This window comes from Adiantum capillus-veneris, chromosome 19 (assembly GCF_014529385.1).
Source record: "Adiantum capillus-veneris isolate H3 chromosome 19, ASM1452938v2, whole genome shotgun sequence".
NCBI lineage: Eukaryota > Viridiplantae > Streptophyta > Polypodiopsida > Polypodiales > Pteridaceae > Adiantum > Adiantum capillus-veneris.
In genome coordinates this window covers 59295192-59312390 of record NC_140949.1, presented here as the reverse complement: position 1 = coordinate 59312390, position 17199 = coordinate 59295192, and the positions used below count along the sequence as shown (strand labels likewise).

Sequence of the window (17199 nt, the reverse complement as noted above, 5' to 3'; positions counted from 1 at the left end):
TGAAAGGCGGAATTTAGCCCATGAGACAAATTGGCTGTGTGTCCTGCGGGTATCCAGCAAATTGGACCAAAGTACTGAAAATAAACCTGCTACAAAACAAAATGGACTGACATGGGGTGTGCTTGTATATAATGAGGAGTGAGGGGGATGGAGCTGTAACTCAAATGGATGCGGTACTATATGCATAGGGGGGTACAACCATGATATGCAAAGGGATAGCTAGCAATGAGTATAACATTTGGTAGTGTAATTGGACAGGAAAATTATGTTGTTTCTAACATTTTCATTGTAATTAGACAGGGAAACTATGTTGTTTCAGGCGGGATAAAGGGAGTGCAAGCAGTTGAGGCCAAAGCGAAGTCTTTCAAGGTACGAATGGTGGTAAGCTATTCAACAACCACATTCTCATGTTGATTGTGAGTGAATTTTCAAACCAGAGATAGAGGACTCTCCATTCATGCTGTTCAAAAGCATTCGAATACCATTGCTCTGTAGGTGCGTCTGGCAGTGGCTGGAGCTTTCCATACGCAATTAATGGGCTCTGCTGTACCCAAGCTTGAGGCGGCTTTGGCAGCAACCACATTCAACGCCCCAAGGATTCCAGTTATTTCCAATGTGGATGCAAAACCTCATTGTGATCCGTCTGTCCTCAAAGGGATTCTTTCTAAACAGGTCATTATTTGCGATATTTTTCAATGCTTCTGTTTTGATCTACACTGTTTGGCTTCTCCCCAGAGAAAAAATTAATTTGTAAATGTAGATGGATTAGCGAATACATCTTATCCATAAACCTATTTAGTGTAGGATTTGGGGTAAATCTCTTGAAACTTTTTACAAAAAGGGCACTTTACAGTGTATTGTTGGCGAAAGTTACAAAAAATGGGCGAATACTTTTAACAGATGATTTTTGTAAAATAGTCCAATGATCTTGAAGATCCTCTAAAAACAGCCTGTGGGCCTCTATTTTTTTCTTTGCAGTCGACCTCACAAAAGCTTAAGTGGGTCTTCATGGTTTAGTTGACTTAATGCAAATATTCTAGCATGTCGATTGTACTTCTTATAAGCTCAACACACACACAGATTCTGCATTTTGCAATCAATTAGAGGTTGACAAGTGGCCTTTCCTCCGACAAACAGCAATCTGCATGAGGCTCTAGGAGTACAGGGAGAAATTCTTTAAGCAATCTGCAATAAGCAACGGAGATATCCTTTAATGTACCCATTTGCAGCTTTCGCCAAGTGTTAGTCTTGAGTGGTGAGTGAGAGCATGTGTGAGTCTGTGCGGCCTGCCTTGCGCATGAAAAGCCTACCCTGTGCGCTGCCCAGCCCTGCACCCTGCCCTTGTTGCAGCCTTTGCGCATTGCCCAGCTCTGCGCGCAGATTTCAGCAAGACCTTGCGACCTGCTTTCAACTGCTGGCTGCTCACATAGCTGTGCGCAACGTGCCCTAGGTCTTTCGAAAACAAAAGTGTGTGTGACTGTGTACAGTGTGCCTGATGTTTTACAAAGCTGTGTGGTGTGTGTGTGTGTGTGTGTGTGTGTGTGTGTGTGTGTGGTGCACCCGAATTAGCCACATGTGTCATGACTAGGTGTGTGATTACATCGTCTGATGAATCCGCTGGAACAATGCATTTACAAGCGTCGGAAAGCCATGGAGAATTCGGCTATGGATGCCTTGACTCATTTTGAAGATGCATGCCGATCCTAGGAAGGACCTGCTCTTGTCATGGAAGTGCGCATTCCTATGCAGGATCCTATGGACTCCGTTGCTCAATATGCCCTGAATGCGGTGATTCTCTTATTCCTGGGAAAAATTCCTACTCCTCAAGATGTAGGCCAATGGGTTGATTTCGTGCTCAAGCGGCAAGCAGTCTGGGGGATTTACTTTGGCGTGAGAGGATTTTATGAGGTCTTATTAGCAGACATGGATGCTAGAGTTGCTTTGCTTGAAATGTCTCCTCTCTTCTTCAGTACGCAAATGACTCATGTTTTGCCCTGGCTCTCACCAAGGATTATTAGAGCCTTATTCGTCATAAGTGCCCCGTCAGGGTTGAGGTGGTCCAGTTGGGCAAAGTCATCTCCTAAGCTGGATGCAAACACAAATCGTTTTTGTATTGTGTGGGATATTGACATCCCCACACTAGCAGGCATTTCGATCGATTGTGGGGATAAAGTGGTTGGGAAGCGCCCATTCAAATTCAAATGGGGTAAATTTGCAAACTCTTGCTTCCGTTGTGGAGAATTTGGTCATATGCAGTCCGAATGTCCGGAACTAAATTTGTAGCCACCTCCTTCAGGTGTCCCTACCCCTCGACCTCCCTCACATCCGAAATCCTCTCTTGAGGTACAAACCAAAGATGCTTAAGCTTCCATCTCGACGATTGGGGCGAATAAGGCAAAGGGAAGCAATTACAATCGCTTGCACTTCGTGCTTCTCCAAATGCAAAAGGTAAAGGGAAAGAACAAGTTTCAACCTCTCAAGCTTGGATAGTGCCCAAGAAAACCGTTAAAACCCACATTCCGACATCTTCTCGCAATTATGTGCCCCCATTGAAAAATGTTACTGTCATAAACTGATGACGAGGCAAAACTGTACGGACAGACCTGCAAGACAACTGATGACGTGGCAGAACCGTACGGACAAACCCACAAATTGCGCTGACATGTTGACGTGGCAACAATATGGAAATCCCGCGTTTTGCGTTGGTTGTGTCTCGTGGCAGGCTGTACGGATTTCCGCGATTCACTTTGGCAGCTTTTTAGGTGAGTAGCTTTTGAGTTTGAAGCTTTTCATTTAATAGCTTTTGAGTTTGAAGGTTAAGGGCCAATAAATATGAATTAGGGCCACTCTTGTTCTCAGTCTGCTGACGAGCAACTGAGTATAGAGAGGACCCTCGGATTTGTAACTTTGCTCAAGCATTAATATAAAAATAAATACCGAAAGGGGCGCCAGACTTTGGGGCCAATAGCTCTGGGCACGGAACTACGCCGGGCCATGTCGACTCTATTTTTAACGTGTGAAAAAGTTGTGAAGTGTTTTAAGTGATTCTCTCGTGTGTCGCGCCAGATTCCTGACTTGGGGAGCCCAAGTCTATTACAGTGGTATTAGAGCTTAAGCCTACTCAAGAGCAGACAGAGCACTTTGGCGCTTCCAAAGTTTACAGGAAACTTGATCAAAGAATCTTCGTTTCCCGACCCCGGACTTATTAGCCACTCCCACCCTTACTTCATCGCGCATCGAGCGCGCTCCCGTCTTCATCGCTTTGTCTTACAGGGCATAAGCCATAAGGAATTCAAGATTACTTGCAAGAGAAAAAAAGGTTTGTTTTTGCTTTAAAACATGCCTTTTACGCTTTTCTGTGTTGTAGAGACTTAAAAAAATCTCTTCGACGCTTGAGAATTTGGATATGCGATAGAAGGCGAAGTTGATCCTCTCAACAAGCTCTCCGCATTGACACGAACAATTTTTATATCCAACAACTTTGGAAAATTAGGGTTTTTGCATAAAACTCTATATATAAAGACGGTTACAAAAATACAAGAGACCGTTATGAATGAGAAACTCAAACAATGCGTACTGACTAATCATGCGAAGAAGAAATACTTCCTGACTGGTTCTTTAGACCTCGACTCGAGAGCCAAGATCGGTTCTCCATGACTGATCGTATCTGCAATGAGGTTAGCTTTACTAGAAACACAATCATCCAAACCACCAAATTGCTCACAAGGCTGGAACCATCTAGCTTGACGGTCACCCTAGGGCGTACTCGGTACAGACTGGAGCAACGTGAAGGCTTGGTGATCCCAACAAACAATCACATCTCTATCATGCAAAAAATGCGTGTCGTGCTTCGAAGAAGGAATGACAGAAAGAGATTCCTTTTCATGCAATGACTCATACTTTTCTAGACTGTGGGATTGTGTATAGAGAAAAACTATGACAGCGAAGAACCACGGGAGGTGCTTCTTCAACTGTGAGAGATAGAGAGTTTTCTTTCCAATCAATACGTGGATTATAACCTTTAAACCGCTAAAAATCAAATCACATCCTTTGAGAGGAGAAACCACAAACTTACGACGAAAACTGACATTTTGAACAAACACTGTCACATCAAGACATTCATGCTTGAAAGAAGAGTGCATGCCAGGAGCAAATCTAGAGATCACAATGGGATCTATTGGAAGAGCTTCAAAACGTGCGCTCTTCACAAGAGAGTCACTAATCACATCATGCATACTACCCGAATCAAACAAGATCACAATGCGTTGACTATTCACATGACCATAACACTGTATGAGAGACTTATCTACATGATACTTGGGACACATTAGTGTTCTCATTGAGTGCATTCACTGCCATTAACAGATGATGTGGATTCTGTGGATTCATTTGTGGGTTCGTTAGGTGCTTTCTTAGGACAAACTCGATGTGACCTTAGTGTGACATTCAAAGCATCTTCTGTCACTTGCATATTTGGCTCGTACTTCAAGAGTTAACCTACCTCCTAAGATTATTTGAGCAGATTTTTCATTAGTCGTCAACTTAGGGGTGTCTTGAGTTTTAGCCTTTCCTTTATTATCATTGTGAGAGTTCTGTGCTCTAGGTGTAGAAGAAGATTGAGAAGAAGAATTGTTGTTATGCTTACCATTGATCTTACCGTTCTTACCATTTGGTTGGTCTTAAGGGGTACTTGACTTGTTCTCCTTCGGCTTACCTTTGTTGTGCTTCATTTTTTGCGCTAGAGCGATTCTAACGGTGTCATTGTAGTCCGTAGGATTGAAGACTTGTACATCGAACTTGATATAGTCGTCCAACCCGAAAAGGAAAGCCTCTTTGCGTTCGTCATCCAACTTGTGTAATTGAATGCTATGTGCAAAATACGGTTAGAAAAAGACATAACAGGAGCGCCATATTTTGCTTAAGACCACGCCTATCTTCTTTTAACCGATCGAGGTACTGCGGTGGCATAAAGCGAGCCTTGAGCTTGTCTTGGAAGTTGACCCAACTGAGAGAGAGGGGTACGCCGTCCGAGGCATGCTCAAGATGCTCAACCAACTTTGATTCTTGACAAGCTTGATACCAATTTATGGCACCACCTGAGAGATTTATGGCAACAATCAAAACTATACTGTTGCTTCTTTTCTTTATAGTCACAAAGTAAGCATTAAATTGATGCAACCAAGAATGAATCATAGAAGCATCCATCTTACCATCATACTTATTGAACCTCAACTTCTCAGTGACTGGATTGTTGGAGTCGTCTTCTCTACGTGTCCTACATGATGACTCGCCGGCCTCCTTGAGTGTCTCGGGCTTCCGGGAGAGGATCTTTAGGATCAACTCTTGCATGCGTTGATCCCTCTGTGCCTCTCGCTCTAACTCCACAACGGCTCTCTTTTCTTCAGCCGCTATGCGTTGAGCCTTGCGTGCTTGCTCACGCTCTAGCTCCATAGCTGCCCTTCATTCTTCGGCCGCTATGTGTTGAGCTTCACATGCTTGCTCACCTCAAGCTCCATAGCTGCCCTTCTTTCTTCACGGTCGCGATCCATGGTGGCGCATTGCGCTTCTTTTTGTAGCATCATCTCCATCATCGACTTGACCAAAGCCTCCATAGGGTTTGGTGCAATCCGTGGCGTAGATGGGGATGGGGGAGGATCGGGAAATAATCCTCCTAGTGTAGGGACTTTGATCTCTAACTCCACTCGCATCACCTTCACGCAAAGTATCCATTCCGCTTCTGGTGATGACCATGCACTGAGGTCTTGGGTTCTTGGGTTCTTGGGTTCTTGAGGCTCGTGAGTTCTTGAGGTTCTTGGGGTTCTTGGCTTGCAATCTATGTTGAAGGCTTTTCTCTTACCCAAGCTCAACTCCTTCATGCAGGTGCACCCCTTGGCGGCTTTGCACCCACACCAAGGTTGCTTTTTCCCACCTCACGCTGATTGGCCTGCCGCTAAGTGCAAGGTCCGCTCTCAATGAGTGGAAAAGAGGAATGAGGAGAGGCTGGACAAGCCCTTCTTTCTTGGGTTACCTGACACTCTTCAAAAACACAGATTACCATTCGACACGCCCAAGTGGTCCTAGATTGCATGCGATCACAACAAGTGAAAAAAATTCCTATGGTTCTTTGTGATTTTTTCCTTGAGTGATGATACCGAACACTGTCAATGAGCTTTGATACCAATGTAATGTGCATCGAAAGTGAATGATGGTGTAAGCTCAGGATGAGTGATCAATGGGTGCTCAAGGTTCCTTTTACTTAGAGGAAGGGAGAGCCTTCCTAACCTTAATGAGAGAATGTGCAATGACCAAAACAAAGAGCGTGGAAACTGTGAATGAATAGTGCCAAGAGTGCTAGAGAAGAGACGATACCAGATGGGGTCCCAAACCCCCCTCCAAGGGCCCCCCTCTCTATTTCTAGAGAGGTATTTGCTTTAGATTGCACAAAGTCTGGTACAATGGTTCTAGATGCTGTGGTACTTGACGACGACGATGTCGATGATGATGACGATGATGATGTCGACGACGATGACGACACGACGAGGTCGAGGCTAAAGGCTGATTCTGTTGAAAACAGAAAACGCTAGGGATGTTGATGGGATCTGGATATGTGGCGAAGCTAGTGGGCTGATCTGTTGTCGGTGACGACGATGATGGCTGAAAACTGAAAAACGCTGGCTGATCTGAGGGCTGAAAGATGAAAACGCCGTCCTTGTCGCGATGAAGAGATCGACCACGACGAGGGACATGCTGATCTGCAAGGGTACTGCAGCGGTACATCGTGCTAAGCAAAAACGCTGCTGGCTGAAAATTGTTGAAGCAAAAAACGCTGATGCTCATGGGAAAAACGTTGATGCTGCTGATGATCCGAGGTACTTGGTACTGCGTGGTTCTTTAGAGGCTCCTTCATTGCTCCTCTGCCTTCTACCGGTGCCCAAAGGATTTCTTTTATAGGCCATTTTCCCTACCTACATTCCAACAAGGGTAAATGAAAAGTCACACTTATCAATAAAATGCCCGCTAAGAGGTGGTTCAAGCGCAGTTCAAGAAAATGAGTTCGTGCGGTGAAAATGGGTATGTAGCTACTCTTAATGTGCCTAGACATGCACGTCTTGCGACAGGCTCACAAAGGTGCGAGAATACTTCATAGGCTACCTAAACCCTAGAAGTAGGTACATCTTGTCCACATGCACATAGGGTTATATATGCATGTGACATGCAGCAAAGGTTATTATTGGCGGGTAACCAACAAGGGTATCGTTGATCCAAGAGGCAGTCCATGGTTTGCGAGTAGATGCATCATTACCATCGTTGTGTTTTGGACATTTCTACATCACCCAGGGGAGCCTCTCTCTCAAAAGTCTCCGTGGAGGACATCATCTAGAAGGAACATCATCCGAGACCATTTTATGGCGTGCATGGAGTCTGGTACTAGTACCTCACCTTAAGTAGGAGGGGATGTCAGGTGCACATGGACATGCAACTTCTAGAGCCAATTTTCCAGTTTTGGATCCCTCTTGCATAAATGGTTTGTACAAGCGTTTTGAGAGATGTTATTACACTATGGTGGGCATCTCGCATGTAGTTTTAGGTTAGAGGAATCCAATGAGCCATTCCCCGCATCAATCGGATTCCGGGTCGACAGTTGTGTGACGGTGGGCATCTTCCATGACGAGTATGTAATTTTAGGTTAGAGGAATCCAATGAGCCATTCCCTGTGTCAATCTGATTCCCGGGTGGGCAAATGTGTGACAATTTCACCTAAAAAACTAATCCGAGTTTCACTATGGGGGCATCTCACATGACGAGCATATAGTATCCAACAAGCCATTCTCTGCGTCAATCGGATTCCTGGGTGGGCAGATGTGTGACAATTTCACCCAGAAACTAACCCCTTGGTCAAACTTATTAATAAATCATTTTTATGATTTATTTGTAGGAATTTGACAGAGGTTTTTCCCTACCAAGCCGTAAGTTGATTTATAACCAGCAAGTTTGGCCTATAAAGGGAGCATGTGGCCTGGCGTTTTTACCATCAGTCCAGTGAGCGCTAGCAGAAGTTCTAGATCAGTCCTAGCATTTCCAGACCCAGATCAGCCTGATGTTTTAGCAAAGATAAGCTAGCGTATTCAAATTTCAGCCCTATCACCAACTCCACCTCTAGATCAGCCCTAGCTTTGTCAGATTTCAGTCCTTCTCTTGCTGGATCGACACGGATCTGCACTTGCTAGCCATCTCCATTGCGGTCTGGTACTTCGGCAGCCCATCGAGCCTCTCCTTGGCCATTCCCCTACCATCATCAAGTGATCCATTGCTGTCCATCATTGGCATCGTCGAGATTTGCGTTTTCAGCCTTTCATTCCTTTCACATCAGGAGCGCAATTCAGCCCCAAATCTACCCCTAGGTGGCCATCGGCAATCCCACATTGAGACAGATCCAAAGGTGCATCAAATCAGCCCTAAGGATCTTGAAAACCAGCAGTGAGGGCTACTAGGATGAAACTGCAGCTTGCAGATGGACACAAGGAAAAGCCCCTAGGACTGCTAGCATGTTTGAAAGACGAAATGACTGCAGCATTTTGGTCTTGTTCTCCGGAGAGATGGGATGGATGAGATAGTAACAAGATTCAGTCAATCAAGTCATCTACGAGAGATCGATGAGATTTGGATGTGATTGCTAAATATGTTACAACAAATCATGATTCTCGTCCAAGATCTCGACGGGAGTAGTGATGCGAATGTGATTTGAATGTTTAGTGATTGTGGTCTTTGTACAAATGCTGGATATGTGTTGTCTAGCGCGTCAGTACTTAAAGTCAGTGTCTACTGAATTAGTTTCTGGCTTATGTCGGTTTTGTAGGCATAATCGAGGGCGATTACAATTCTTTCAAGAGGGGGGATGTCATAAACTCATGATGTGGCATGTTCGACTGGACAAATTGTCTTGGGAGCACTGCAGGGAGGAGAGGAACCTCAAACATTGTACTTTGCCAAGCATTGATAAAAAAGAAATACCGAAAGGGGCGCCAAACTTTGGGTCAATCTCTTTGGGCGCAGAACTTCACCATGCCGTATCGTCTCGCTCTAAGTTTTGTTCAAGTCTGCTAAGTGTTTTCAATTCTCTCAAGTGTGTTGCATCAGATTCTCGGCTTGGGGTGTCCAAGTCTATTACATCTAGTATTTTGGAGCATTTTTGGCAGACCTCTTCTAGTAGAAGGGTCTTTGGCTCTTATCTATGGACAAGCTGTGTTCTCCCAAGCACCTCGGAGGGCTGAATATTTTGGATCTGCGAAGTTATATTCTAGCTCGGAAAGCTATGTTATTGCCAATCTTGGTGGAGCAGCAACCACCTTGGAGACTCATGGTATCACATTTGTGTGCGCATATTGTCATGCCATCTTTTGGTCACTGGCAGCCGACATATTGGGACGTCATGTTTGGGAAGCTTGAACAACACATTCTAGGATGTCCCTTTACTTCTTCTCTCATTGTTGATTGGAAGGCTGTTGTCACCAGCGTGTGACTACTATCTATTCTTTTTGTTGATTTCTTTCTTATTATCTATTTACTTTCACTTTTTGGAAACACCCCTCGGGAAATCTAACTGCCCTGCATTGCATAGCTAGTGTGGAGCTGTCCAGAGGGAGTCCAGGCATGAGGGCAAGAGAGCACTAAGGTTGGACAAGGACTATGGTTAGCCAAGTGGGGTCATTGACTAGCCAAAGTGGAATCCTTTGCTACAGAGGCTACATTTCAGTTCTGGATGTGGCCGCAGTGTACAAAGAGGGTCGGATGACCTAGAAAGATACAATGGCAGCATCTCCTAAAATTTAGGGAACTGCTATTTTGGGACCTGAAAATGTGTTGACGTCATTACCTCCGGAATGACAAAGGGAACATTTTCTTACTCTGCCGTGAAGTCAATTGGGCAGCCGGTTGGGAGTTTTTTAGGCAGCAACCCCGAAACGGGAAAATGCTTGTAAATGTGCCAAGTGGCACCTTCTGGTGCACTTGCCTCATGCAACAAGAAGTGGTGCTGAATTTAGGAGGGGGAGAGCCTCATTTTCAGTTTTTGTCACAGGTTAAGAGCTATGGAGTGCTTGCTTTCCCTCTTATGCACAGTGCGGTGCTAGGAGTGATGCCCTGCACGCTACGCACTGCCCTCTCTCTCCCCTTTGGCAGTATGTTATGCCCCTCTAGTGGGCTCTTCATTTGACCAATGTACAGTTGTGTGGGTTCATGCGCGATTGCCGAGGCAAGAGCCTCTTGCACAGGTACTGGATCAGCTAGCGGCTAATCCCCCGCAGGTAAAGGTGAATTCGGAGAGGTTTCACGCCAGAAATCTCGTTTGATTCAAAGGGCAAGTAGCCCTACAGGTGTGGGAGCTCGAGGACTTGCTAAGGATGCGACCGGCACGCGAAACGGAGCCCGAAACAGTAAATTACAGCCTGCTGTGTATTTTTGCAGGTTTAGGGTTTTGGCCCTAAACGGACCCTAATACCCCCAGGAGGTTCGGGGATGCAAGGGGACCGCTGTACAGGTGATCTGGCGCATTTTCAGGGCTGAAAACAGAGAATTCAGCGTGCTGCAGATTCTCGCCAGGTTTTGCAAAGTGCCCGTATGCGTCGGGAAAGTCATTCAATGCGTGGGAATACTGACTGTGAAGTGTCCTAGTACAATTATGCTGCCGAAATCGGGCTGGAACAGTGGAAATTCAGCCGAGTTTGTGCGGGGCAGCTTGTAGGGAACCACAACGTTTATTCCCTTTTTTGAACAATAAAGAAATACCGAAAGGGGCGCCTAAGTTAGGGGCCAATCTGGTGTCCGTCTACTCATACAGGTGCAATCTAGCAGCCTGTATCCCTCTCCCCTTTGTTGTGTCTTGAAAGTACAGGTAAAATAGACGACTAATAATGGGTGAAAGCTAAATCAAGGTTTGAAGTAAAGTCTACCGCCCTTTTTGGATTGAACAGGCCGGTTTCATGGTTCCATCGACGGGATTAAATCACTTTTTCCCATAGAAGTGAGCCTTGGTCAGTTTTGGGCTTGAAGACACAGGGGATCATAGGCCAGACACAGGGAATTGCAATTATGGCTGACAGACCAGATGATGTGACTGAAGAGGTTTCCTCTTCACAGGGTCAACAGACACATGAAGTGGGTGAGTCCTCAAGACCACCACAGACGGATGATGATATATTCAGGACCTAGTTGGCTACTGCTGTGGCTATGTTCACACAAGTAATGCAGAACCCGAGGTTTTTAGCCTTTCTGCAACCTCCTGTTCCGTCTCGGCAAGTTGGGTCACTGGATCATATTCAAAAGCCTGTTAAGGCTCGAGCACAGGTGATTCATACCGCACAGTCAATGGAAACACCTGTACACTTGACGGAGAACATGCAGTCTCCACAACCTGTGCCTAAGGTGCAAGAACAGGTGGCTGAGATGCCAGTCTTTCAAGCTGTACCAGTTCAGCCTGCCACCTTTCAGCAGCCTATAGCTGGTTCTAATGGGCAGGGAAGCAACCTACAGGCTATGCAACAGGTCTTCCCACCACCTTCAGTACACCTTGGCTATTTTGGAGGTGGATCGGTATTCCAGAGCATGGCTGGTCGTGCACCTGGAAATCAGTTTTACACGCTAGGAACAGTGTTTGGGGGTGCTCAAACGATGATGCCTAACCCCATGTACAGTGTCATGGGTATGCAACCAGGGTTTCAGAGCACTCAGGGCCAATTTGGGATGCCACAGGCAAATTTTGGTATGGCTGGAATTACAAATCAGCAGCCAAATATGGCATTTCCAGGTCAAGTTAATAGCGGCCAAGGAACACAGATGAACCCTAATAGTGTTCCCATGTTTCAGTCACTTCCATATGACAATTTAACGTCGCTGGAGAGGCCAACTCCGTACAAAGAAGGTGGCAAAGGTGTGTCATTCACGACCTTTACAGGGTTTGATGACAGGAAGAAGGCTCTCTCATTCCTCCAGCAGTTTGACTAGGCCTATGTAGGGGGAAACTTTACAGAGGCTTCAAAGGTCCGCAAGGCAGCCACTTTCTTGACAGGGAATGCGGGACAATGGTGGACAACTTTATTGCTTCAAGGGCAAGCTCTGTCCACATGGATTTACTTCAAGCAGATTTTTGCAGCAGCATGGTTATCTGATGATTTCGAAGCAGATGTCATGACAGAATGGCACCAGCTAAATGCTGCCACTTGCAGAAATTTGGATGATTACAATCGGAAGTTTTGGAAAGCTCTACTTCCAGTAACTTCCTATAGGTTTGTGCCATTGACAGAACAGATTGAAAAATACTGTTGTGGCCTACCCAAAGGATTGAGAAAATACTGCACGAAGACAAAAGTCACTACTTTGACGCAGCTCATCGAGGTAGCAAACACTGGCAATGGTTTGCTCAAGGGAGAAGATTGTGAATTTAACACTGGCGTCAAGGCAGGATCAGGCAAGAAAAATTCAGCCAAGAAGCACGTTCCCAATGAGACTCCTAAAGGGACTCAGGAGTCAGCCAACGCAGGGAAAGACAAAGCTACGGTTGAATCAGAAAAAGGACCAGCAAAGAAATGGAAAAGACGTTTTCCTCGCAAGTCAGAAGAGCAAAAGAAGGTCCTGAGGACAGAGAACAAATGCTTTATATGTGAGCAGCCTGGCCACATTGCTTACAATTGTCCTACAAAGAAAAGGCCAGCTGATTCTGATGACAAGGAAGACAAGAAAGGAAAGAAGCCCATGGCTAGTCTAGTGCCAGATATGGTGGGCGACAAGCCAAATTCAGATGCAAGTGAGCTTTGCAGAGCATGGGGAAAGGTCAGGGATCAAACAGTGCTTATCTTCTTTGATCCAGGTGCCAAAGCCAACTTTATTTCCCCAGAATTGGCTTCAAAGTTGGGAATCAGACCTGAAGAGATGGGGTATACAACAGAGGCAGGTTTGGCATGTCCTGGCCATACAGAGGCTGTGACACCCATCATTGGAAAGTTGCGTCTACATATCCAGTCCTATGTAGATGCTGAAGAATTTTACATCATGCCACTGGACGGATGTGATGTGTTGTTAGGTATTCCTTGGTTGTTTCGTGTACAGGGAATCATGGATGCCTACAACAAAAAGATCACTGTACAGAGCAGGGGAAAGACTCACATTCTGGATGTAAAGCTTAAAGGGGAGTCTATTCCTACTGTATCAGCTTCTGCTATTACTTCTGTAATGAAAAAGCATCTTTCTGCGTACTTGGTTTTTGCACGTGAAGTGTCAGATTGTGATGAATCAAATTTATCTGTGCTAGATAAAGAAAGGTCAATGTTTTTACAACAGTATAGTGACTGTTTTTCCGATTCATTACCGTCTCAATTACCGCTAGAGAGACCCGAGGACCATGCGATAGATTTGGTGCCAGGCAGTAGCCCACCAAATAAGCCTCCGTACAGGGTTAGTGCGGCTCAGCAGAAAGAGATAATGGGCCAAGTACAGGAGCTGTTAGAAAAGGGGCTGATTCAGCCCAGTTCATCTCCATTCTGTTCTCTAGTGTTGTTGGTGCAGAAAAAGGATGGCTCATGGCGTATGTGCATCGACTACCGTGCACTGAACAAGAATACCATCAAGAATAGGTTCCCTATACCTAAAATTGATGATATTATGGACAAATTAGAAGGAGCAGCTATGTTTAGCAGGATAGATCTAAAGAGTGGGTACCATCAGATCCGCATTAGATCAGAGGATGTGCACAAGACTGCTTTTAGAACGACGTTTGGCCTTTACGAATTTTTAGTGATGCCCTTTGGTCTCACAAATGCTCCTGCTACGTTCAATAGGATGATGGACAGAATTTTCCGTCCACACCAGCAGTTTGTTGGTACATTCTTTGATGACATGATAGTCTACTCAAAGAATGAAGAGGAGCATAGGCATCACTTGGCCATTGTGTTCGAAGAGCTACGCAGTCATAGGTTGCTCATCAATGCAAAGAAAAGTGAATTTTTTCTGGAAGAGATTCATTTTCTGGGACACATTGTCTCAAAGGATGGTGTCAGAATGGATCCTGCAAAAGTTGAAGCGATCAAGTCATGGCCAAATTTGAAGACGGTGCATGATGTCCGAAGCTTTTTGGGACTATGCTCCTATTACAGAAGGTTTATCCGAAATTTCGCTGAGATTGCTTCACCTTTACATGCTCTTCAAAAGAAAGCAGTCACCTTTAGATGGACACAGAAAGAGATTTCAGCTTTTAATCTCTTAAAGGAAAAGATGACTTCAGATCCAGTCATTGTGTTGCCAGATCTTAGGAAGTCATTTGTGGTCCAGTGTGATGCCTGCGGTAGTAGCATTGGTGCAGTGCTAATGCAAGATGGCAGGGTAGTAGCCTATGAGAGCAGAATTTTGCAAGGGCCAGAGATGACCATGCAGGTCTATGAGAAAGAGTTACTGGCTGTGATTCATGCGCTCTTAAGTTGGAAACACTACCTGCTAGGTGCAGATTTCGTTGTCCAAACGGATCATCAGACCTTGCGATACTTCTTGACACAAACAAAGTTATCTGAGAAGCATATGCGATGGGCAAATATCTTGTCCATGTTCCATTTTCAGATTGTGCATGTGGAAGGCAAGAAGAATGTTGTGGCTGATGCCTTGTCAAGGAAGCCACAAATTTCAGCTGTGTCGATTCCTTATCATCATGAACTTGATGATATGAGAGAACATTATGCAAATGATGAAGATTTTGCAAGGGTCTTCGAGCAGCTAATGGATGGACACCGTCATGAACACTATCTTCTCAAAGATGGGTTCATGATGATGCATGGCAGATTGTGTGTCACAAAGCCATTGCGACGCAAAGTTATGGAAGAGAGTCATGTCCCACCGTATGCAGGGCATCGTGGTATCGATGCTACAGTTAAAGCGGTTGAGACATTCTTCTATTGGCCTACATTGAGAAGGGATGTGGATGCCTTTGTGCGAGAATGCCTAATATGCCAAAAGGTCAAGTTTGATAGGCAAAAGGCACCAGGGTTATTGCAACCACTAACTATTCCAGATAAACCATGGGAAAGTATTGCTATGGATTTTATCTTTGATCTTCCGAGAACGCAGACAGGAAACGATGGTATTTGGACCATTATTTGCAGATTCAGCAAACAGGCTCATTTTATTCCTGTCAGGAAGAAGATAAAGCCATATCAGATGGCACGCTTGTTTATGAGCAATATTTTCAAGTATCATGGCATGCCATAGTCGATTGTTAGCGACCGTGATCCATGCATGACAAGTTTGTTCTGGAGAGGTTTGTTTGAGAATATGGGCACCACGCTCAAATTCTCTTCGTCATTTCATCCTCAAACAGATGGGCAGTCAGAAGAGGCAAATTCTACTGTCCTAAATCTGCTGAAGTGTTATGTGTCAGAGCATAAAGGAAAGTGGGAGCAGTATTTGCCATTGGTGGAGTATGCATACAATAATACAGTGCATTCATCAACTGGCAAGGCACCCTTTGAGATAGTTGAAGGTGGCAAGAAAGTTCCTCCCATACTGCATACAAAGGACAAGATATTTGAAGTAGATAAGTATGTTAAAGAAGGCAAGGTTAAAGAAGATGAAGGGCAAGGAAAGACTGTTTCCAAAGCTCAGCATGCGTTACTATGGGCCTTTTCAAGTATGCGACATAATCAATGATGTTGCATATAGGCTGAAATTGCCTGACAGTTGGAAGATTCACAATGCGTTTCATGTGAGTCTTCTCAGACCCTATGTGGGTGATGTGCCAGAAGATATGCCAGCTGAAGATCAGCCGAAAGTCGAGGAACTTGACGAGATCTTGGTCCCTGAACAGATTTTGGCACACAAAGAAAGGAAAGTGAAAGGCAAGGTTGCTAGGCGTTACTTGGTAAAGTTCAGAAACTATCCACCAATGGATGCTAAGTGGATGGAAGAAGGTGAACTTGCAGAGTCACCAACTGTGTTATCACTTTACCTGGAAGCCTTCGATTTGCAACCTACCTTGACCCCTTGAGTTTCAAAGCTAAATGGATTGTTAGTGTGACAATGGCTTCTGAAACAAATGATGTACATGGTATTTAAAGTGAGCTCAAATCAAATACCTGTTACATGAATGTTAGAGCTGTACAGATTGTCAGTTTGGCAATTGCTCTTATGGAATGTCCAAAAGTTTGGTTAGTGCTATAGAAGTGAGTATTTCTTGTCAGTTTGTCAAGGATACAGTGATTGCTTCTATTGAAGAGTACATGTGTAACTGCATTCTTAAACTGTCGGTTTGGGTATGCTCGAAAGTGTTACGGGATCCAACGTGCACTATAAGACAGTGGCAAAATGTGCAGCTACCATTTTGTCATTGGAAAGTTAGTGACTCAAAGCAATGGCAGAGTGCGAAGCTACCACTATGTCATTGGGACAGGGTTCACACGCAGGCAATACATGAGTCGATGAGGTGTTGAATACACTAGGGTTGACAATGAGCATGTATGTGTCGTATATGTGTCGACAGGTGTTGAATACATCAGTGTTGACAGTAAGCATGTACGACATAGATGCAAACGAGGACGTTTGAGATTTCAAGAGGGGGGTATGTCACCAGCGTGTGACTACTATCTATTCTTTTTGTTGATTTCTTTCTTATTATCTATTTACTTTCACTTTTTGGAAACACCCCTCGGGAAATCCAATTGCCCTGCATTGCATAGCTAGTGTGGATCTGTCCAGAGGGAGTCCAGGCCTGAGGGCAAGAGAGCACTAAGGTTGGACAAGGACTATGGTTAGCCAAGTGGGGTCATTGACTAGCCAAGAGGGGGGTATGTCACCAGCGTGTGACTACTATCTATTCTTTTTGTTGATTTCTTTCTTATTATCTATTTACTTTCACTTTTTGGAAACACCCCTCGGGAAATCCAACTGCCCTGCATTGCATAGCTAGTGTGGAACTGTCCAGAGGGAGTCCAGGCCTGAGGGCAAGAGAGCACTAAGGTTGGACAAGGACTATGGTTAGCCAAGTGGGGTCATTGACTAGCCAAAGTGGAATCCTTTGCTACAGAGGCTACATTTCAGTTCTGGATGTGGCCGCAGTGTACAAAGAGGGTCGGATGACCTAGAAAGATACAATGGCAGCATTTCCTAAAATTTAGGGAACTGCTATTTTGGGACCTGAAAATGTGTTGACGTCATTACCTCCGGAAT

General features: G+C 44.9%; 1 protein-coding gene across 4 annotated transcripts in view; it reads left to right on the top strand.

Moving 5' to 3' along the window:
* Positions 1-17199, top strand: part of LOC147434090 (uncharacterized) — a 96467-nt gene that overhangs the window by 76143 nt on the left and 3125 nt on the right. For 3 of the 4 annotated variants that reach the window (XM_086490704.1, XM_086490702.1, XM_086490703.1), the window contains exons 8-9: positions 301-381; positions 496-672. In XM_086490704.1, coding sequence (XP_086346830.1) covers positions 301-381; positions 496-672 — 258 coding nt within the window. The remainder of the gene's footprint in view (positions 1-300; positions 382-495; positions 673-17199) is intronic. The other variant, XM_086490705.1, reaches the window with a different exon arrangement.